General features: G+C 36.3%; 1 protein-coding gene across 31 annotated transcripts in view; it reads left to right on the top strand.

The window, feature by feature from the left end:
- Window positions 1–16,973, top strand: part of BNC2 (basonuclin 2) — a 399,821-nt gene that overhangs the window by 142,330 nt on the left and 240,518 nt on the right. For 2 of the 31 annotated variants that reach the window (XM_023533707.1, XM_023533705.1), the window contains exon 4: window positions 5,482–5,579. The exons of 24 other annotated variants lie outside the window; for them this stretch is intronic. Coding sequence is in view for 2 of the 7 variants with exons in the window: in XM_011365318.2 (XP_011363620.1) it covers window positions 3,706–3,708 (3 nt within the window). In the remaining 5 variants the exon portion in view is untranslated. Of the gene's footprint in view, window positions 1–3,324; window positions 3,714–5,481; window positions 5,580–16,973 lie in introns of those variants that run through there. 5 more of the 31 variants (XM_011365318.2, XM_023533700.1, XM_023533708.1 and 2 more) reach the window with 4 other exon arrangements.

Raw genomic sequence — 16,973 nt, 5'->3', positions numbered from 1 at the left:
CCAGATCTCTGCCATCAGATTCTCACTCTTTCCTACCCTCCCCGCCAATACTTCAGCTCACATAGGAAAGCGAAAAGAACCACAGTACAATCCTAGGACTGGCTTTTCCTAAACCTCCATTTCCCAGTGGTGAAGCTGAAGCTGCCTCCCTTTGCGTGCGTTTTTGATAAATTTAAGAAGTCAAATCGCTGACACAGATAGATAATCCAAGTGTATAGGGTGAAGAGTTATAAATTAACACATTATTCCCTCTTAATGTGAAATACTTGAGAATGCATTTTCTCAGTCCCTTGACATCTACCCAGTGAGGGCTCACATTGTACTTTTCAAGTGGCATTGATTTGTTAAAGCGCTGAATTAGCATCTCCGGCCAGCTGCTTGATCAACTGTTGTGTCTCAGGGCTCCAATTCCTCCTCTCTCCCCAAGCCATCCCTTTTTTTCTTTTGGTCTCTCCTTTCTTTTCTCTCCCTTTCCCTGCTTCTTTCCGTTTCACTCCTCCCCAGCTCATTCTCATTCTCTTTCTCTCTCATCCCCTTCTTTCCTGTTGCTTGCTTTTCTTTCAGTCTGTTTTCATCTCACACCATCTCTTTCCTTTTTCTTTTCTTCACTCTTTTATCCATACATCTTTCCTTTTTCACCTCGTCACCTCTGAGGTTTGCCCTCACGCAGGGTTAGAGTCTGTTAACTGCCTGCGTAGGGGGTAGTGGTAGTTGATGTAGCCAGTCTCAGTTCCAAGTGGACTCTTGTTGAGGAGAATAAATTAACATGTGCGTTTTTGTGCTCCTTGTAATAGAAGTTGGTGAGAAAAGTCTCACCTATTTTGCTTTCTAGTAATTAAAAGTTATCTCACAAAACTTTTAAACTTGTATTTTTTAAATGTCATTTAACATAGTAAAATTTACTTTTGGTTAAAAGAAAATGAAAATCACCTAGATTTGATCATTTTACATGTATTCACCAAAATAAGTTAATATTTTTGCAAAACTTGAATTTTTGCAACTTTTCGCATTTCAGCGACGTATTGATTTGACTTTCTTTTCTAGTGGGTTCTATGTTCTGATTCCACTTAATTGTAATGGCAGAATTTCATGTGAAATATGATTTCCTCATAATGATGCATCACTGTACCACAGCAACGAATCATAAAATTGGTGGACATTTGTTTATAAAAAAATGACATTGGTTCTCACTTCTTTTAGTGATATATCTGAGTTCCAGAGCTCTTCAGAAGAAGTGTATCACAAATGAGAGGGTTTAACATGCTACATGTGCAATAACACAGACCTTCGCTCTTTTCTTTGTATATTGGTTCAAAATACTTTGGGATCACTGTGTTGATTAATTTGATATAAGCAAAAAGTGTATCTGCCTGTATTTAAATAGAAATTATCCCCTAATTTTAATCTCATGGCTTCATGTTTTGCTGCCTTTAATTTTACTAGGTTTCCCACTAGTAACATCAAAATTGAAATTTGAACATACATTGATAATAAATCAGATTATTTGAAAAAATCAAATGTTTTTATTGCCTTGTTTTATATAGATTAGAATGACAGTTTGGTTTTAGCATTTACATTTTGAAATGGAAATATTTTACATAGGTTTTGATAATCTTTTCTTCTCTGTTGGGTTGATTTCCCACCCCTTGCCCCCACTAAGTGAAATATAATTCTTTTTTAAAAAAATTAATCGGCTGTCCTATCTAGAATTAGCATGGCTTGGCTAAGGTAAAGGGATTAGAGTGACTTTTCAAGGCATGATAATGTCTGTTTAAAGGAAAGAAAAAGGAAAAAAGTCTTTTAACTAGGGCTTAAGACTAATTCCAGCTACTAAGGAGACAAAAATTACTCTAAAGACAATTTGGTTTTATTTTATATGTACATGTTAACTTGCTTAGAGATCATCATTTTGTGTTTTAAGGTACTCTCTTAGAGGAAATAAGATGTTCTGCATTTGTTACTGAGAAGGAGGCATGGCTCCTTCACTCCGGGAAATTGAAGTTGGAACACCTTCTGTTCTTTTGCAAGGATAATCACACTTCACCTGGCTGTAATTCAGGGGCATGGCAAAGAGGGGTTTGCTGCTTTTTAGAACTGCCTGTGACTACAGTAGAGAGGATAAATCATAAGAAAGAATAATAGGGCAAGGTTGAAATTGAAAGTGTCCCATATGAAAATAGTTAAAGATTAGAAAAGAAAATGAATAATCAGAAAAGTGAAAAAAGAAATATGGAAGGGATACTTCAGTGGTAGGAGAGAAGTTGAGGATAAAGATAAAAGGGATGTTTGGGGGACAGAATTATGGTATCTGGTAACTTAAAAATTAGTACTGTTGTGATTGTTTTTAAAGGGCCTAATTGGCATCACAGCAGCGTTTAAAATTTAAACATTTAAAACTTTTCATGTGTTTTTAATGTTTCATTTGTTGCACGTGGTTTTTTTTCTTGTTCCCTTTTGTCAATTACATTCTTTGGAAGGTAGAAATGTGCACAAGTAATAAATCAATAAATCCTTTTTTTTTATGAAATATAATCTGTTGCTTGTACTTTAGCCACATGAAATGGTTAATAAGTGTGGTTGTTGTAGAATTGAACACCTTTTAATTTTTCTTTAAAATTCTCAGGAGAAATCAGAATTATTTCTGTTTTTGTCTTTTGTAAGTCTAAATTAAATGTCACTTAAATGGGAAAGAACTGGCAGCTTTGATAAGTAGTCCCCAAAGCAAACCATTTTGTCAGTAATCATAACCTAATTATGAATGCAATTGCAAGGTTTGTTTTTTAAAAAATCCAAAACAAACAAAGGAAGAAAAACCACTATACAATTTAAGGAAAAAGCATCCAGCACTTAAACCTAAGACTTTCAATAGTATCAGTAATAATAAGAAAGAACCTTTGGCATTGGCCCAAGTCCTGTTGAGAGAGAGCAGCAAATGGCCTGCACAGTGTGTGGCTCTGCATAAGTTCCAGAGTGACACATGCCTCACAAGCAGGTCACAATGCGAGGGATCAGGGGTCATGTTCAAGAGCAGGGTGTTGCTGGACGAGTCTAAGGAAGCAGAGGTGGCCCCTCCGTGCTCAGCGTGTGGGTCTGTGTACTCCTTTCCCGTCAAAGCTGGCCCAGCACGGCCAAAAAAGCGGTTCCTTGGCAGGGTTTAATGGCAGGATGATGTAGTCTGTTGTGACTAGTGCATTCCTTTCAGGTTAAACTAGGGAAATGGCATTGTGTTAAAATTCCAAGTTGCATGAATGTTTTATTGCCACAGTGCATTTAGCCCTCTAGGGGAGTGTGTGGTGGCGGGTGGGGGTGGGGGTGGTGGTGACTTAGAGACTCAGGAACTATCAGAAGAACACTTCCCTTGGAAAATTTTACCCACCAGCATGAAGCTGATTTGCTGTGATGGTCACTTAGAAGGGTTTCGCTTTTTCCTAAACTGTGGCTGTTTAAAGTCTTGCAGTCTGGACAGTTAACAGCTGAAGAAAATATGACAAGACACATGCAAAGAGGTTGGGAGATAGAGAGGAGAAATGCGCCAGAAAGGAGCTGAGCTGCCTTCTTGTGTAAACTGCCCGAGTTAGGGCCCCTCCCCCAACCTCGGTCCTTGTCCCCCCCACCCCCCTTCCCCGGGCTGTGTTTTGCTGTCTGCCTGAAGGCCGGGAGTGATCTGTTAACCTTGCACCACTGACTGGGAGGCCACTGCAGCTCATGGTACTGTATGTTACCATTACTACTCCCTCATTCCTTTTCACTGGCTGGTTTGGTGGGGGTTTTTTTTTGTTGTTTTTTTTTTGTTTTTTAACCATTTCTCTGTAATAACGGTTTATGTTAGTCAGAGGGATACAATTTTGGAATGCAGAAGGTCTGAGTTTAAAACAAAACAAACTTAAGTATGGTGCTTTTTTTTTTTTCCTTGTCATTCAGAAGGGCTAAACTGAACCATTCTAATTCAATTGCAGCCAAAGGTTTCCAGTGTGATTTAAAAATCAGGAATTCTGGAAATAGGGCAGTAAAAAGTGTAGTCATCTGGGTTGTGGATCTTGTAAAGGAACTTTGTTGCGAAACCACGTGAGCATCTTCAGGGTTTTAGGACAGCCTCAGGCTTTGCACTTATCTCAGATATATCCATTTTGCAGATTGCTCCTACCTTGTCCCTCTCTGGGGAAACTCTAGCTTTCTCATTCACTATTCCAGTTGTTTCAGGCTTACAGTTGATTAGGGCGTGTAAGATTTGACCAGTTGTAATTGTGCATGTAACACTCAGGATTGCTTCATGATTCGATCTGATTCAAGTTAATTTATAACATTAAAATGTGGATGTATGGGACAATCTTATGATTTTGCATTGTGACTTTAAAAAAATAATTTACATTTCTGATTTTTTCCCAATGAGTAGGAGAAATATGGATTGCCTTGGGCTTACTTAAGAAAAGATATTTTAATAGTTTGAATTTTAGTTTTGAATTGCCTTTCTGTTTTCACTTTCAAACCGTCATACTTTGTTTTCATGTTCTTATGATGTGTCATTTTCTCTTAATAATGTATATGTATATACATATTTAGAATTGTGTATGTGTGCTTGCCTTGCACGTGCATGCACACTTTGATAACTACCAAATACATATAAGGAAAAACTTGCAGATATACTAAGATAGTTTTCCATTGATAAGTTATTTTTTAAAAAAATGGCATGTAACAGAAATTTATCTTATGAATGTACCACAAAAAAGTAAACCATAGGTGGGTCTTTTTGCCCATTTTATAGTGTCTTTGGTACATGATTTATATATTTCTGTAAAAGGATGTTTTGTCAAGATAGACCTCCTGAGTTTAATCTGATTGATACTGGCTGTATGATGGTTTGTTCTTTATGAACAGGTACATTCACATTGTTTATGGGAGGTCTTAAACCAACAAGCAATCAGATATATAGCAAAGTCAAGATTTATATATAGATTGGTCACTTCAAATTTTACATGAATTTATTAGGTATTTTTCCTTATATTCTAGAGAAAACTCAGCTTAATTCTTTTTATGCTGTTGGTTGTAGTAAAGTGATGATGGAAGTTTTCTTTTAGTGATTTTAGTGATTTTTTTCCAGTAGAATATCAATCTTATTTTGTGCTGGATAATTTTTTCCTTATAGCCAATTTCCAAATTATTTTTTTCCTAAATAGTAGAAAAACTTAACAGTGCTTAGTTAAGAAAAAACCTATCATGTACATTTACATTTACTAAAAATATGTTTTTTATCCTGATCATGGAAGCAGTTTTTGATTATAACAAGGATGCTGTGGATGTATTCAGCCCTTTTCAGTTTGATTAAAATTGTCCCTTCATAATCCAAAAGGGAAAGCATGGAATTACTCTAATATGTCTCCCTAATAAGAAAATTAAAGTCGGTTTAGGATTTTTCCCCTAAAAATCAAACTTTCTTAAAATATTAATACTTGTCCTTTCAGCATTTTTCTGTTCCCATTGCAGCAGACATTAGTGTTGGCCATTGTAGAACTCTCGTGGGGAGTTAAAAGATCGGACCTGAGTTCATATTCTAATGTTGCCACTTAGTCATGTGACCTTGGGTAAGTCACTTTATCGCTAACCTTTATTTTCTTCAACTTTAAAATGGGAAAAAGAACACGTAGCTTGAGAATTTGTCAGGAACATGAAATGAGACAACACATGTTAAGCTCAGGTACATTACTAGGTATTCAGTAAACTGTAGCTTCCTTTGAGCCTGTGGCAAGCTTCCCTTGTGAAGCTCGAAGTTTTGGAAAGGGGATAAGTTTAGAAAAAGTATTTTAATTTCTTTAGTTATCTATAGGAAAGGAGATAGTAAGCATCGGCAGAGAACTTTCTTTTCTTTTCTTTTTCTTTTTGAGAATCTGTTTTGTCATAAGTCTTGCGTTTTGGCCACTCTGCAAAATTCTCACCTGGTTGGCCTTCATGGATGTCAGACTCATACTGTTATTTCCATGATATCAGTTATGGCTAATGGTAGGCTGAAGGCAAAGAGGTAAACCCAGTTCTGTTGGATTCTGTTTACCTTAGTATCATCAGCTCTAATCATTTGTTTGAATTGAAGCTTCCTGCCTTATTATACTCATTATCATTAGCACTCGATAATAGAGCTCGAAGTTAGATTTTATAGGTTAAGACCCCAGCTTTTGTCTCTGGCTTCGTGAGTATCATTTGTATTTGTGGAATTTAGGTCACATTAAAGCTAATAGTATTTATACCTCTCTATTTGTTGAGCAAAATGTGCTTCTTTTAAGGTTGGTTTTTAATCATGGATTATGTTTTTATCAAAAGTAATTGTGTTCTCATGTGTAGTACACTAATATTGTCATAGATGTTCATTGATTATTATTGTTATTTTTGCCTAACATCTAGTTTCTTTAGGTTAACCCTAGAATGAACATACTGCATCTCAAGATCTAAAGTAAATATTTGGCTTGAGGTTTATGTTCACCTGTTACTAAGAGTAGAAGAATGAGGATTAACAACTATTAATTTCATAGCTACTTCTTAAATCACACAGTGTGCTAGGGTTAGTATCTTTTATTTTATTCAGTTATTACAAAATTCACAGGAAAAGCTAATCCCTGTAACTTTAAAAGAGGATATATCTAAGGGCAAATTGGGGTAAATATAAATCTAAAGCAAATTACAGTTATATCATTGTACAGCTTTTCATATGTCAATTTTCAGGGCACAGATTTTGTTTAATTCTTAGCAGTGAACTAATTTTACTGTGAGAAAAGTCATAAAAAAATCAGTCACAGTTTTGTGTCTAACTGGAATCTGTGTCTGCAAATGTATCCAGACTATTATTTCAGTTTGAAAATATTAGTTTTTGTGCTCAATATTATAAAATGGTATAGCATATCTGTAAAAGACATATACATATCATATATGCATATATGTATAAATATAAGGATGAGAGAATATAGATTAATCTAACTGAGAAAATAGTGTAAAAAACACAATATTTTAAGTAAATTATTTGTAAAACAAATTATTGACACGGCAATTTTGTTACGTCATTGTAAACTAGGAATTTCAAGTTTTTTCACCTGCTAAATTTATACTGGGATTTTATATAATACTTCATTAGAAATATAATTTCTGTTTCATTAGCATGGTGGAAAAAATCCAGATTTTGAGCCGGATGTATCTGCATTTGAATTTATCGATTCTTTATGTGACCTTGGAAAATTTTTATAAACTCTCTGAACCTCAGTTACTTCATTTATAGAATAGGGCTTAGAAATGATGCCTGTAAGTCTGGCACAGAGAGAGTGAACTGTGTTGGTGTTTATTAGCATTTTCTTTTTCTGTAGTTCCTATTGTAATTAGTTTGCAAGCATCATGCAGTATTCAGTTAGTATCTCTTCAACAACGGTGATACAGAGTTCTTAATACTTGTATCATGTACATACTTGGCCTTTTGGAATACTAGTTAAAAAAAATACTTGTGCCAATCTTGCAGAAGCTTGCTTTTGTTGAAGAAAATGAGGGTGGGAGAAAAAAAATCTCTCCTTTCTTTCTCTTCACTGAGAATCAGTCACTGAGCAGCATAATTCTAAAATCTTATGTGGCTTTTGGGTACTTTATGAACCTTTTTATGGTAACCCAGAAGCAAGACACTGATTGCATTAATACGTTTCCATCAAGACGCTATTCTGTTAACCTCTCCTCTTCTTCCTAACCCATGGATGCTTTTGTAAGAGACTTCGTTGATCCAACAGTGAGGTCGCCACATATAGTGTGGATGCCAATTCATAGCTATGTAGGTTATTGATAAGTCTAAGAGCCTTTCTCTTTTTAAAACAAAAAGGAAAACCCAAAATAGCAACAACCAAACCAAAACTCCCACCAAATCAAAAAATTTCAAAAAACACTTTATTTTTGAAAAAGTGCTTTACAATGCAGAATCTAAATTTTGCACATTGATTTTTATTTTTAGTAGATTTAAACTTTTTTATAGCTTTTGTAAAAAGGATTTATATTTGGTGTGTAGATCTGATTTTAAAACTACAGAAAGTATAACGGGAATGCTGCTACCAAGGAACCATCTTATTAACATCTTTTTAGTCATCTTCATTTATGTTTACAGAAAAATGTAGAGAGAGATACTAGTTACATAAAGGGATTATGGACATGTGACTTCCTTTTTTTTTTTAACTCAAATATGTTATAGTTATCTTCCTATGTCTATAAATATAAAAACTCATCATAATTTTTAGTGGATTCCTAGTATTCTTATTGTACCATAATTTACTTAATGAGTTCTTGGTTTTTGGACATTGAGGTTTTGCCAGTTCTTTTATGAAGAATGGTGCTGCAACATGAACATTCTTGTTTGCACTTGTATTATTTCCTAAAGGTGAATTCTTGAAAGTGACGTTTGTGGTAAAAGAGGTATAATTTTGCACAGTTTAAAAAGGTTGGCAAACCTTTTCTGTATTTCTGTGCCAGATAGTAAATATTTTAGGCTGCCATATGGTTTCTTTAGCAACTGTTCAACTCTGTCTTTGTAGTTGCAGACAGGCACAGATTATGTATGTAAAGGAATAGACATGGCTATATTTTAATAAAACTTTATTTAGAAAAGTAGGCAGCAGGCAGCAGTTGGCTCACAGGGCCAAATGTAATTGTCTATTTCCGATTTGAAACAAAAGAGAAACTATGGTTAGGGATGAAAATTAATCCCCAGTTTGCTATAAACTGATCTTAGAAATGTATTCATATCTCAGGGCGGTGGGCTGGTTTCTTTCTTTCCAGGTAGATTGCAATCAATACCTTTTTTAAAGGGCTTATTAAAGGTTTTTTTATACCCGCCCCTACTCTGAAGCTGAGTAAATTTTAAACTAAGAGACCATATATATGTCAGTTTATATAAATTATCTTTCTGTAGTTTAGATTTCAGCATGTGTTGACAATTTGCGGAGCACAGAATGACCTCTTAAACTTATATTGTAGAGAAGATCTTGTACATTTTCTCACCTCTAGAAGATTGCCTTGATGGAGTCAGGTTCTAGAGGTATTTTGAAGTAAGCTGGAAGGGAAGTTTAGCAAGAGAAGTACCATTTCAGCAGAAATATGCCACAAATCAACAGGGTGGCATCGATTTAGTTACTGAAACTTTACAGGCTAAATTATACTCAGAAGAATGTTCTGTGCATAAATAGTAATCTCTTTGCTTCTTGAATTTCTGTAAAATAGGAATTATTGGCCCCTAACTGCCTTAAGGGTATTTGTTGAGGATAAGGTGGAATAATGATATAGTTAAAATCACTCTTTTTGTAACATTGGGTCACTGGTGGCACTATGAATTTTAAGAGATTTATTTATTATTTATTTCACATGTACTTGTTGACTGTTGTGTGTAAAGCAGTTTGGTAGGCGCTGTGGGGAAATACAAAGAAAAGTGAGTGAGTTCTTGCCCTGAAGGAGAGAAAAACACATATTTAAAGTCCAAGGTTTTGTAGTGCTTTTGAGAGCCCTAAGAATAGCAGAACACTGGGAGAGGAGATCCCTTCTGCCTGGGTTATCAGAAAAATTTGTGGAAGAAGTGGCATCAGGAAATAGGGAGATTTTCAAATGTATAATACAGGGGAGGATATTCTAAAAAGAGCAGCAGGAGAATTGTGTCAAATTAGGAAAGCCCAAATCAGTAAGCAAGAGACATCAAATAGTTTAGACTCTCTATTAAGTATTTGTCATGAAGAGAAGATAAAGCCTGAAAGGCAGAGTAGAACTAGGTGGTAGAGGGCTTGGAAGGAACTTTAATTGATAGTTTGTAGGGGATCTCTAAACATCATCTAGAATATGTTTGACGGTTGGGGGTGTTGGGGCGGGTATATGGTACTTGTCGGTGAGTGTGGAACGATAAAGTTGGGATTATCACTTAAGAGTTATGGCAAATGTCTGAGTATGCTCTCATTAGAAATGATTTGGAAGGTGTATCAGGGGGACTGCTGAGGGGACTGAAAGGGAAGAAGGGACAGGCTTTCAGAAGTTACTGGCTTTGGGAAATAAGGAGAAGGCTCTTAGTCATGATCTACGGTTCTGAGTCTTTGTTAATGGGATTATGGTGATAACATTGCAAAATATAGCAAAGTCAGGTGTAGTAAAAAACGGGTAGTAATGAACCCAATTGCATTGCTTGTTTAGCTCAAGGTGTTAACTGGAAATTTCTAGTGAGAGTTTGAAAGTACAGGACTAAGATTCACACGAGAAGTAAAGAATAGGGATTTGGAACTGTTCTCGTGTAGGTGGCAGATGAAACCAGGGAAGAGCATCACATCACTAGAAGGAAAGCATGTGGTGAGAAAATGGTATTTTATAGCATTTCTTATCATTATGTAAGTCAGTGACATAAGTAGCTCTATGTGAGGCTATTAACACCAAAAACATAGAAAAAGAAACATGTATTTTATTATTTATAAAGCATTCTGTTGTCTACTAAGCTTCTTTTAGCTTCTGAAGCCACTAGATTTTAGGAGTAAAATATGTTCAGTTTGGAATAAAAATACCTCGTTTTATAAGATCCCCAAGGAAAACGTAAGAAACTCCCTTTTACGTAATCATCTCACCACATCCTGAGACCCTCAGTAACAAAACAATGCCATTGGTGGGAGAGATTTATATTCACTTTTTACCCGTCTGATGCAGAATTCTGCAGCTTTTCATCACCCCTAGATCTCACCCTAGTTGAGATAAGTGCACTTAGGATGGTTCGGGGGGAGTTAGGAGGATGGAGTGAATTCCATAGAAATCAACTTTGTACGCTTTTGTGCATTTTCTCTTTTTAGTCTGGGGTCCTCAGCAGGTTTGGAGGGGGAATTGTGCAGGACACAGTGTGACTTATATTTGAATTGGGAAAGTTTTACTACGTGGAACGGCAGGACCGAATCTGCCTTCCCATTTCCTTTCTTCTCTTAACATTACCTGTGTTCAAATTTTGCATGCAAAGAAAACCACGTAGCTTCATTGATCTTCAGCATGCTGTATCATATGCTTCAGTAGTGTGGCAAAGGCTCCCGTGGCTCTGCTGTTTACAGTGGCTGGAATTCCTTTGGTCTGTTGGTGCGATTCGTGGCCTTCCTTCAGGCTCACTCTTTGTGTCGAATAGGGCAAGGGGCTGGTCCAGAGGAAACTGCATCTCTAGCCAAGCACACTGTGTATTAAATTTAGTATTATATGCTCATTCTGTTTTATCTTTTAAACTATGTATGGATACTTGAACTATTTTTTTAAAGCCATAGTAGGTTTAATGTGGGTGGTTCCATGGGTAACTTCAGATGTTGAGTTTTTTGGGGGGTAATATTTGTTTTCTCAATGTCTGGCATATAACACATTCTTCTACCAGATTTTATTCCTCAAACTCTCTTTTCTGCTTTCTCAGATTTTTTTTTCAATCACTTTTTTCTCTTTTGTAGGTTAAATCTAGGAAGAGAAAAATACTTGTTTTGTCCCATTTGTGCCTTTGATGACATAAGGTCAAGTTAATGCACCTCTTTTCTTCCAAAGTGAGCTCCTTTCTAAAAAAAAAAAAAAAATGCCACACCCTCAAAAATATTTCAATGGCTTGGTGATCATTACTTGAAAGTAGCCTCTTTCTCCTCATTAGAGATAGTTAAATTCATCCTCATTCTTGATTGCGGTGGAAAACCAGAGAGAAGCTGAGTGGAGGAGTTAAAGGTGACTTGGATTATTTCAAAGTACTTTTAGTTTAAATTCTTAAGTTAACATCTGTCCCCATATTATTTCCTTGTAATGTTTGTGGCATATTGTGCCATTGGCCACACTGCTGCTCCTTAAGTGGTTTGCTCACTTTGGCTTTCTCCCTTAAGGGTCTCCTTCTCTGATATTTCCTCTTCTCCTCACAGAGTGAGATTTTGGGAGATCCTGGATCTTGTGTCCTGGTGTATGCTTCTTCCTTCTTCCTTTGGTTTTTGTTAGGCGTATCTTTTCTAAAACTCAGCTATCGTCTAGAGATCTTTTGCCTTACCGTTTTGCTTTGGATTTTCTAGTTTATTTAGGCTAGTGATTCTCAGAAACACCTGATTACTATTAACAAATGACTGGGCTCCACGTCCAGCCGTTTTGTCACAATAAGTCTCAGGTGGGGCTTGCAAACTCCATTTCAAATATCTTCCCAGATGATGCTGATACTTAGTGTTCCTTGGCTGAGTAGTATAGCTTGAACCACTGACCTGGACTATTGTTTTTGTCTATCAGTTTGCTGTTTTTTGTATTGTTTTCCAAAGGGTAAGGTTTCCCCAGATTTTATTCACCCATGTTCTCTGGATGCTCCTTATTTTTAATTCGTAGATCAAGCCACTAGCATGAAGGAGAAGTCAGCAAATTGCCTTATGTTTTAATTGTGAAGGGCTTGGCTGGGGCAGGAGTGGCAGAGAGTGGAATGGGACATCTCTCATGCTCTCCTCCAGTGAACACTTTAATGGTTTATCTTTCAGAGCCTAGGTACGTCCTTTACAGTGTTTCTCAACACAACGTTCTAGGAAGCCTTCTAAAAGTTGATTGAGCTGGCCCCTAATTGAGACTAATTAAATAGGTATATTTTTTAGTTTCCCTAATTGCTTATAATATTCCTTTGACAATTGAGGCTTGCTTCTTCCCCCCAAATTTCCTTCCCTCACCATCTCAAACTTCTCAGCTCTAAATGAGAGTGGTGTGCTCTGTGTGTGTGGTGTGGGGGGGAGGGTGAGGAGGTGTGGGGGGGAGGGTGAGGAGGTGTGGGGCGGTGGTATCTGGGAAAGTATCAATTACCTATACTGTATACCTACTGCATGCTTAGACGTGTCATCTCCTTTAACCTTGCCAACCTTACACAGTAAATATAATTATTCCCACTTTACAGATGCAGGAAACAAGGCTCTGTATTGGTAATTAACTGACTAACTTTATAAGGTACTGCAGCTAGGATTTAAACAGAGGTCTGACTCCAAAGCTGGTGATCTTTAAATATTACCTCCTTTAGGATAGTTGGCACTGAGCCTTGAGGACAGAAAGTTAACCTATGCCTGTATAAGCATACTTAATTTTACTTAATGTCAGTTGTCAGATTAGGCAATGTATATGCTAATAAACAAAAACCTAGAGTGTTTATTTTCCAAAATACTGAATTATAAGAATGATTGCAAACCAATGAAAATAATCTATGTACTTTTTTTCCTTACTATGAAGTCTATCCATGGCACAGGTACAAATAACTTTATTCTCATTTTCTTCAGTGCTAAAACCCATGTAAAACAAGATTTGGAGAAACAAATGAACTCTGTTGAATGGTAGGAAGCTTTTCTAGTAAAAAATATTAGCCTGGTAGTTGAAAGAACTTTGTACTAATTTTGGTTCTGTCCCATTTATCAGATATGGGGGAAGACCGTAATGATAGTTCTCAGTTTTCTTGTTTAAAAATAAAAAGAGTGCAATGGAAATCACACCCCCCACTTATTTGTCTGATATAGGAATTAATAAAATGTGTAAAGCCCTTTGAGAGCTCTGGAAAGAAGATTCTATGTAATTTTAGCATTATGCATGGTCCATTAGGTTCTTCAGAGTGTCACTCGGGAAGGGAGATTTCTACCTTTTATCCCACATTTCACGGTATAAAAACAAGGTATTTTTGTTGTTATTTGTGGCTGTGAAAGAGAGTGAACCTCAATTAAACAGTTCCTGGCTCCTGTGAGGACATTGTTCCCTCCTCCCCCAATTATCTTTTGTGTCAACCTGTTGAGGAGCAGAATCATGTGCTTGACCCTTTTCCTTTATCTTTTCTCTGATCCTATAGTTCATTGTTGTGAAATGACTCCAGAGGGGCCTGTCTGCTGTCCTCCTCAGTTTTCTCCTATAACATATCTCTTATCATTATTGTGTTCCTGTTGATATAGCCAGCCCTGCCTCATCTAAGGCCTCTGTCAGAATGAGCATCATTCTGGCCATTAAATGTTGAAAAATAGATAAATACTGTTTTGACTCACTGGTAGCAATGATCATTAAATGGTGTTTTTATTCTTAAGTTTTAGGTTCTAAATAGTTGATCCTTCTGAGTCTTAGCCTGGGGTTTCATGGCTGAGAAAGTTTAGGCTTGGAATGTTGTCTTTTAGTTAAATCGTAGCCTGAAAAAAAATTAGGAATATAAGTTAACTGCACATCCAGCAACTCAGCTCATCTTGTTTTTCAGTTTTTGTGTTTATTTTGCAGCAGTGTATTTAGCATACATTCTCATCGTTACAGTGCTGGGCAACTAATTTATTTCCTTCTCTGCTCCGTGTCACATAGGCTTCTGGCTAGCTTATTGTCAAACCCATTTCACTTAATGGTCTTCCTGAATTCTTTGTGTTATCTGAGTAATTTTTCCTTTTGCTGTTTGGCATTGTTTAACCACTGAAATTAGGCTTGAAGTTCTGCTTTTCTTTAGCTTGGAATGTGACAGAGGTTGAACCCAGCCATGTCCCTGAGTCCTCTGATGGTATTCTTGGGGTTTTTTTCTCACCCTCTCTCTGTTTTTGAAAACCAGTTTTGTCTATTCATACTTTTTCAAGTTCTTGGGTTCAGATAGTTTCCCCCATCTCTTCACTACTAGACTGAAGCCACCAAAACACATGCACTTAAGAACTGATCTGGGCTTGTGGCCAGCCTAACCAAAGAGGCTTGAGCGGACATGGAAATCAGTTTGTTTATTTAGGCTGTGACTTTTATGGTGCCTATCAGGCAAGTGCCTACCTGAATGTTTAATGTTTAAAAATAAAATTATATTTCAAATGGACCCTAGTTCTGTATGAAGCATCCCAGGTTCTATAAGCCCTTGTCTTGTTAACATATTTATTTTCCCAAGTTATCTTGTCTCTCCTTTCTCTCTTCCTTTGTTCCCTTCATTACACCCACCTTGTTACCCCCATTCTGCTTCAAATATTTTGAGCGGGTGCTTCTATTTACAATGCGGGGCTTTTTCTGTCTTCTTTTCAGAAGTCTGGTCCCTAACATTCTTTATGTGTGATCTCAGTAAACAAAGAGCGCGCGTGTGTGTGTGTGTGTGTGTGTGTGTGTGTGTGTGTGTGTGTGTGTAGGAAGCTTGCCATATTTCCTCCCTGCCCCACAGAAAATGTGTTTTCTGGAAGCCCTTTTGACACTGAAGCGAATGCCCACTGGCCCTCCCTTGCTGAATTCTCCTGAGAGGAGACAGAGAGAGAGGCCTCTATGCTTGTTGTCATATCTTTTGTTTCTGCTGATTATACACAAAGTAAGTTGTAAATAGCTCTCTCACACACCATGATTCCTTTGAGGTATGTACAGGAGAGTAGATATGTACTCAGCTTCTGCTTACCCTGGGGATTCTGAAGGGTCCCTTTCAAGGCCTCTTATTTCCTGTTATAGCACCAGCAGAATGAAATTTAGATGAGTGCTAGACAATTACCATCCCATAATGAAACCTGTGGCAGAATGTTTAGAAACATTAGCTGATCAGTTTAGTATTTTTCTTTCTTTTTAACGTAAATGTTTTTGTTAACTTTAAAAGCAAAATATACAATGGCAAAAAGAAAAGTTACTTTAGTCTTCTTTTCAGAGATAAAAATCACTGTGGATATTTTGCAAAAATCATTGTGGAACTTAGTTTTAAAGCATGGCATTTAAACAGACACTGAACACTAGCATGAAGGAAAGCAAATAAATTGGAATTCCTGAAATCAACTTAAATTTTATATTCCAGTTAGAATAATTGTTGGGTGTATGCCATATTTTATTATCATAATTTAAAATGGTCTAATAATAAGGAGTTAGACAATTTATGTCTGCTGTTTCTGTCATTTTTTTGGATCACTTTATAGCTGCATAGTTAACAACTGAGGCTTCTAAATTAAAGGGCCTAATTATCTAGGTGTGCCAAATTATAACTAATTAGATTATCAACTTTTATATCCTTTCTATTTTCCTTGGTACATTTTGATAAATTAGGAAACAGATATCACTTGTTCTTCCCTCAAAAAAATTTTCTCTATCTGATAATTAATGACATTGTTGGATGGTGAACCGATCAGTGAAACTATGTAGTTTTGGTTTTAATCTCAATTTCCTCATCTTTAAAATATGAGAGTTCGTTTTTATGGATCCTTATGGATTTTTTTTCTGCTCAGAAATTCTAGGATTCTAACTATGAGAGTGCTACCCAATTCCCTACTAGTTCCTTTTTGTGATTTGGATTGTTTAAATAATCTAGTAGCCTGGCACAGTTTCTTTCCAACTTATTCACAGAACTTTTTGTTTTCTCTCAGAAACTGTCTTTGTAAGTGTCTTGAGGTTGTAATTGAGTATAATTGTACTTGTTTAACTTTCTCTTTTCCTGTTGAGAGTGTTTATAAAATGCATTCTGTGAGGGTAAAAAGGAAGTAGAAAGTTAGTATTTGTGACACGGTCAAATAATATTGAGGTAAGTAGGAGTTTGTTTTGTGTGTACATGAAATAAAGTATTGTTTACATTTAATTTGCATTGTATACATTATGGTTCATGGAATCTGCTTTATTCAGTTAAGTAGTCACATTTATTGAGGTTTTATAAGAAGCTCTTTTGGGGGCTTTCGTTTTGATATGGAATATTCTAAGATGAAATTTTTCCAGTTCTTCTATTGCACCCTAGGGAGAATTACTGTTGCATGACTCATTAGTGCCCCTCCGTATGTCAACTGAGGGGTGGAATCAGCATTATTTTGCATGTGACACAATACAAATGCACAGTGTCTACTCTTTTCCATACCCCATTTCTTTCTCACTCCTCAAGTTAGAGGATAAATTCATTTTATATTGCTTATGTTGTCCTAGAGCAAAGAGCAAGTAGTAGATCTTAGTTTCTGGTAACACTTTTTCTGTTTCCTTTAATTGTCTTCTTTGTAATTTCTTTCATATGAAACATCAACAAATGCTCCTCCACTAGATGCCACTAAGCGCAA

Source organism: Pteropus vampyrus, unplaced genomic scaffold (genome assembly GCF_000151845.1).
Source record: "Pteropus vampyrus isolate Shadow unplaced genomic scaffold, Pvam_2.0 Scaffold109, whole genome shotgun sequence".
NCBI lineage: Eukaryota > Metazoa > Chordata > Mammalia > Chiroptera > Pteropodidae > Pteropus > Pteropus vampyrus.
This window is presented reverse-complemented; position numbering and strand designations above follow the sequence as displayed.